Source organism: Hyaena hyaena, unplaced genomic scaffold (genome assembly GCF_003009895.1).
Source record: "Hyaena hyaena isolate Hyena2069 unplaced genomic scaffold, ASM300989v1 scaffold_6, whole genome shotgun sequence".
NCBI classification, from domain to species: Eukaryota; Metazoa; Chordata; class Mammalia; order Carnivora; family Hyaenidae; genus Hyaena; species Hyaena hyaena.
In genome coordinates this window covers 8,423,486-8,429,117 of record NW_024080638.1, presented here as the reverse complement: position 1 = coordinate 8,429,117, position 5,632 = coordinate 8,423,486, and the positions used below count along the sequence as shown (strand labels likewise).

The window sequence follows — 5,632 nt, the reverse complement described above, 5'->3', positions numbered from 1 at the left end:
GTTAAAGATTTTGTATTAATTGAAGGGGTCCAGGGCAAAAGAAAAAAAGAGATCACTTAGGGAGCTATTGTTCTGATTTAGGCAAGACATAATGATGGCTTTGACCAGGGGATAGAAGTAGAGAGAGTGAGAAGCAAGTGCCCAGGGGTGTGGCAGCTCACATAGAGAATTAGTTCTTGTGAGGGACATCAGCCGCTACCATGATGAGAATTTCTTTGGGGCGCCTGGGTGGCTCAGTCGGTTGGGCATCTAACTTTGGCTCAGGTCATGATCTCACAGTTTGTAGGTTCGAGCCCTGTGTTGGGCTCTGTGCTGACAGCTCAGAGCCTGGAGCCTACTTCAGATTCTGTGTCTCCCTCTCTCTGTGTCCCTCTCCTGCTCATGCTCTGTCTCTCTCTCTGTGTACCAAAAGTAAATAAATGTAAAAAAGAATCTTTTTTTAGTGAAAGAAAGAAAAGCCTGGTGGCAATATTGGGGAAAAAAAATCCATAAAAGGGAAGTGCCACAGAAAGGCGAGTATTCAGGAAGTATTCAGAGACAAAGGAATTTGTGACTAAACCAAGGCTTTATAATTCTGGACCATCAGAACTAGAAAGATCCCTACAGATTATCACCTAGCCTAACTTCCTATTATTATTGATGCGGCTCTTGGGACACAGAAATGCACGTGGACTTACCCACGGCCAGTCAGCAAGTGGCTGGACCAGGACCTAAATCTGGAAGACTGTGTTTCATTGCCATGTTCCCCTGGGACCCAGGCTAGCTGGAACATTTTGGAGCCAATGATCCACACGAAGGGAAGGGAAGGGAAATGGAAGGGTCATAGACTGGGCACTTACTGTGACTTTTCACAAGGGTGACTTTTCATATATTTAAACATTTACTTCTGCAAGTAGGCACTGCATTCCCATGTTCCCCATAAAAAAAAAAAAAGTGAGCTTCGAGAACGTTAAGGAATCTTCCCAAGAGCATGGACACAGAACTGGAGCTGAACACCTACAACCTGAGCATGCCTACATGCTGATGGACCTACAACCTGAGCATGCCTGTGCGCATGCACCTGGATGTTACGGTAGGGGGCCCTATCTAGAGTGTGAGCACAGACAAAGGACTAGCGTTTTTCATCCACAGTCTTGTTTATTTAGGAAACAGCCTTGCCCAGCCTTGCCTTGGGTTCAAACTCAAGATTAGCTGACTCAACAAGGCAGCCCTACAGGCAAAGCTGGCAGAGTAAAGGCTTCAACTCTTCTCCATGGGTAAGGACATGGTGCATAGAATGGGAAAAATAATTTTAAAAGAGGACAGCTGCTGGCCCTGGGGAGCTACGCAAGAGTTGGGAGGGAGGAAGACTATTATCTCTTGGGAGAGGTTGACCCGGTATGGCCCCCATCACAGTGAATTTCCAGTGTGCCTCTGGAGTTCAGATCCCAGAAATCATGGCCCCCGTTCCTTCACCTCTTCCAGCAGCCCACCAAAGCTTGGCCTCGAAGATCTTCTGTTTATGCTGCAGAGACTGTGAAGAGCCCCAGGTCATGGAAGACCCCAAAGTCCCCAGTCAACCCCAGGAGCATCAGCCTTCCACCTGCAGTAGGTACCAGACAAGAACACCCCGCCTGGCCTCTTTAGACCTCAGTTTTTTCATCCCCCTTCTGCTGTGATACCCTCAGGTTTCCTTCTGCTTTTGAGTGATATTTCCAACCTAAAATTAAGGTGAGGACTGGCTGGTTTCCTAACTCAAACCAATAAACAATAGAGAGCGAGGCTGGTCAGGTGTCTGGAACGGTCCCATCAGGAGATGGAGCAGTTCAACGGCAGGAGAAAAGTTCTCATGGCATAGTTTTCCAGGAAATCCTTAATGAGGGCCTTTAAAATGCTTCCGCAGGAAACAATTTCACAATAGAAACTGAGGACCTTAAAAATGTCGATCCCTTTTTCCTAGATAATAAGAGTGGTAATGACTGAGCCCCTGTTACTTACAAGACACTTCTCTGGGCACTAGGGACCCCTCTGTGATCAGGTAGGTCCCCTGCTGTTTCAGAGCTGACACTGGAGAAAAGCGGTATTACCTGATCCCTACTGTAACTCCTAGAAGAAGTGATTATCCAAAATGGACGCGTCATTTTGTAGCTCTGAGAACAGAGGCACGGGAGGGAAGCAGTTTGCTGTACTTGGGCAGCTAGTAAAGGGCAGAGATATTTACTACAGAACACAGCGCAGTCTGTTGACAGACCCCTACGCTATACTTTTAAGAATTTAGGGGCATCTGGGTGGCTCAGTCAGTTAAGTGTCCGACTTCGGCTCAGGTAATGATCTCATGGTTTGTGGGTTCGAGCCCCACGTCGGGCTCTGTGCTGACAGCCAGCTCAGAGCCTGGAGTCTGCTTCAGATTCTGTATCTTCCTCTCTCTCTGACCCTCCCTTGCTCACGCTGCCTCTCTCTCTCTCAGAAATAAATAAATATTAAAAAAAAGAATTTAGAATTATGGGGCACCTGGGTGGCTCAGTCGGTTAAGTGTCCATCTCAATTTCAGCTCAGGTCATGATTTCATGGTCCTTGAGATCAAAACCCACATAGGGCTCTGCGATGTGCATCGAGCCTCCTCAAGATCCTCTCTCTCCCTCTCTCTCTCTCTGACCCTCCCCCCACTTGCAAGCGTGTGCTCTTTCTCAAACATCAAAAAAATTAGAATTATATAAAAACAGAGCCTTATATACAACAATGTTAACCATAATAGTATTTATAGTAGTGAAAACAATTTAAACACCCAACATTAGAATGTTGATTAAGTAACTCTTGAATTACCTACAAAAGTAGAATATTATATACAACCATCATTTCTTAAAATTTAGTGACCTGAGAAAAATGTTTATGATACAACATGGTTGAGAAAAGGAAAATGCATACATGACATATAGGATATGATGGGCTGTGTAAAGAAGCATGCAAAAGACCAGAACTGTGATTACATCTGGGGGCCCAGAAGTCATTTCTATTTCTACTTCATATTCTTCAATCTTTCCTAGCTTTTCTGTAATGGAGATGCATTAACATTTATAAATAAGGAGTGGGAAGTAAACTTTGTGTTTTAAAAAGAATACACAGTCTGAACCCAGCATGTGCTTATGAGGGGGAGCACTCCGGCCATTGGAGGAGGGAGATCCAGGCGGCCCCCACCCCCACGACCACCACCACTGGTTCGTGTGCACTGAGTCGAGGTTGACAACATACCTTCACTTCCGCCACCTCCCTGGAGCCTCCCCACTGACTGTGCGGAATTATCACCGCCAGGTTTGCAGAAGGAGGAGCTGGACAGCAAGAATTCGAATCATGCTAAGGAAGCCTCCCGCCTGCCTTCGGGACAAGCTCTGATTCTCCCAGAAAAGAGAGCCTCCACCACCAGCAACAGTGAGTATGAAGGTGAGTTCCGAATTGGGGTCCTAACACCGACCAGGAAGCCCCACTGTCCTGGCGACCAAACCCCACTGATCTTTGAGCTAAACTAAGTGTGGTGATGGGAGAGACAGGACCACTGCCTCCAGGAAGCGTCAGTCGTCTTCCAGAACACTCTGGAGCGATTCCAGGAGTCCCATCTGCCTGCATGACCCACCGAGCGAGGGATTACACAAGGAGCGGCGGGTCTGGGAGGAAAGAACACACATCCCTGCTCCTCTGCTAAGCCCCTGGGGTCTTGTCTTACTCGTCTGTTTTGTGCGGCTGTTGCTCTCAGGTCTGCTGTGGCCACTAGAATGCAAGTCCCTGGAGGGCAGCTGTGTCCCCCAAGCCCTGCCAGGTGCATGGCACGTAAACACGGCCAGGAAAAGCTTGTGGGCTGAGTACAGTTCAGATGGGGGTGAAATGCCTCAGGGTCATGGAAGAAGGATAGAAGTTCAATCCAACAAGAAGAGATGCCGCCACGTTGCTGGACACCCATCCTGCCCAGGTGACCTCGCTTAGCTCACAAGCACCTGTGAGCCTGGCCGCTAAGAGCTAAGGACCAGCGCAGCCCAGACGTTTCAGGATTCTCAAAAACAGCTACACCCTCCTTGCAAACAAAGTCTCACACAAAGTGAGACCACAAGGCTCCTGCTGCATTTGAATCGAGGGTCGGGCCTGGGAGCCCCACTAGCTCCGACACCCCGCCCCTCTCACCTCCCACCCCCCGCAAGGCTCCATAAAACACAGTTTAAAAACCCACCTCTCTTGGGGCACCTGGGTGGCTCAGTTAGTTGAGTGTCTGACTTCGGCTCATATCATGATCTCACGGTTCATGAGTTTGAGCCGCATGTCAGGCTCTGTGCTAACAGCTTGGAGCCGGCTTTGGATCCTCTCCCTCTCTCTCTGCCCCTCCCCTTCTCACTTGCTTGCTTGCTCTCTCACTCTCAAAAATAAATAAACATTAAGAAAAAGAGCTCTAGGGGCGCCTGGGTGGCTTAGTCGGTTGAGCGTCCGACTTTCACTTAGGTCATGATCTCGCGGTTCGTGGGTTCGAGCCCCGCGTCGGGCTCTGTGCTGACTGCCAGCTCAGAGCCTGGAGCCTGTTTCAGTCTGTGACTCCCTCTCTCTCTGACCCTCCCCTGCTCATGCTATCTTTCTCTCTCTCTCCTAGAAATAAATAAAAATCTTTAAAAAAAAAAAAAGAGCTCTAAAAACAAACAAACAAAAAACTACCTCTCATTGCATAGAGAAAACTGAGGCCCAATGGGGACAGGGGCTTTCCAAAAGTCCCCCCAGGAAGTAAGGTCAGTGTTAGAACCAGACTGGGCACAATTCTCCTACTTGCTCCTTGCAAGCCCCCGACCATCACTGACCCACCAATGAAATACAAACGCAGAGCCTATTGATGTGGCCCTGCCACAAAGGACTTGCGAGTCCCAGCCTGGGGGTCCACGTGCTCCCACGGTATTCCAGACCCCGGCCCTGATCAGGGCTGGAGGTGACCAGGGCGCTGCCCCCAAACCCAGTGCGAAGGTTCCGCCCAGCATCCTAACGTGTTCCTTTCTGCTTGCAGAACTGAATACACACGTTTCCCAGAGAGGTTTTTACAAGAGAAACCTAAACCGCTACTCCCGGGACCACTGGCCATTCCAGCCGTGCCACATTGGGAGACCCTGACCGTTCTAGACCGCGGCTCCCACGCGGGGCCCGAGGCGACCCGCCGCTGGCGTGTCCGGGAGGAAGAGGGTGGTGAGCAGGGGCCATGAAGACGGATTCAGAAACCCCCCCCAGAGGAGGAGATGACGTCTGAGCCACATCTGTGCCACTGGCAAGGGTCACTCCAAGAGTCACTCCAGCTCCTGAAAAAGCCACTGTGGGGAGAATTGCTTCCAATTAAAGCCCCTGGTGGCATTGCAGGGCTGTGTCTCTCCTCATTTCCCCTCCTTCGTACAGGGAGCATCTCTTCCAAATGCCTCACTGTTTCTCAATATGTTATCCCGTCTCCCTAACTTAAAACAACAAAAAAATTTAAACCTTATGGATAGCTTTTTTTTTCATCTTGAAACCCTCTTGAATTTACTGAAACGTTACAGAACAAAGAACTCCTAGTTACCTTTTTACCCAGATTCAACAATTGTTTGCATCTCCCCATTTGCTCTATCATTTCTTCTCCCTGCGTTTTCTGAACCATTTGACG

The 5,632-nt window shown here is 49.0% G+C and overlaps 1 protein-coding gene across 1 annotated transcript; it reads left to right on the top strand.

Annotated features, from left to right (window-relative positions):
* The first annotated feature begins 879 nt into the window (after positions 1-879).
* On the top strand, positions 880-5,351 carry TEX48 (testis expressed 48). Its single transcript, XM_039240682.1, has 5 exons — positions 880-1,072; positions 1,146-1,256; positions 1,465-1,587; positions 3,289-3,417; positions 5,009-5,351. Exons 2-5 carry the CDS (start codon positions 1,253-1,255, stop codon positions 5,110-5,112), a joined length of 360 nt encoding a protein of 119 aa, XP_039096613.1. The 5' UTR covers positions 880-1,072; positions 1,146-1,252; the 3' UTR covers positions 5,113-5,351.
* The last annotated feature ends 281 nt before the right edge of the window (positions 5,352-5,632 follow it).

Coding starts and splice junctions, on each gene's coding strand:
- TEX48 (XM_039240682.1), top strand. Junction 1,588..3,288: donor GCATCAGCCTTCCACCTGCA/GTAGGTACCAGA, acceptor TATCACCGCCAG/GTTTGCAGAAGGAGGAGCTG. Junction 3,418..5,008: donor CAGCAACAGTGAGTATGAAG/GTGAGTTCCGAA, acceptor TTCTGCTTGCAG/AACTGAATACACACGTTTCC.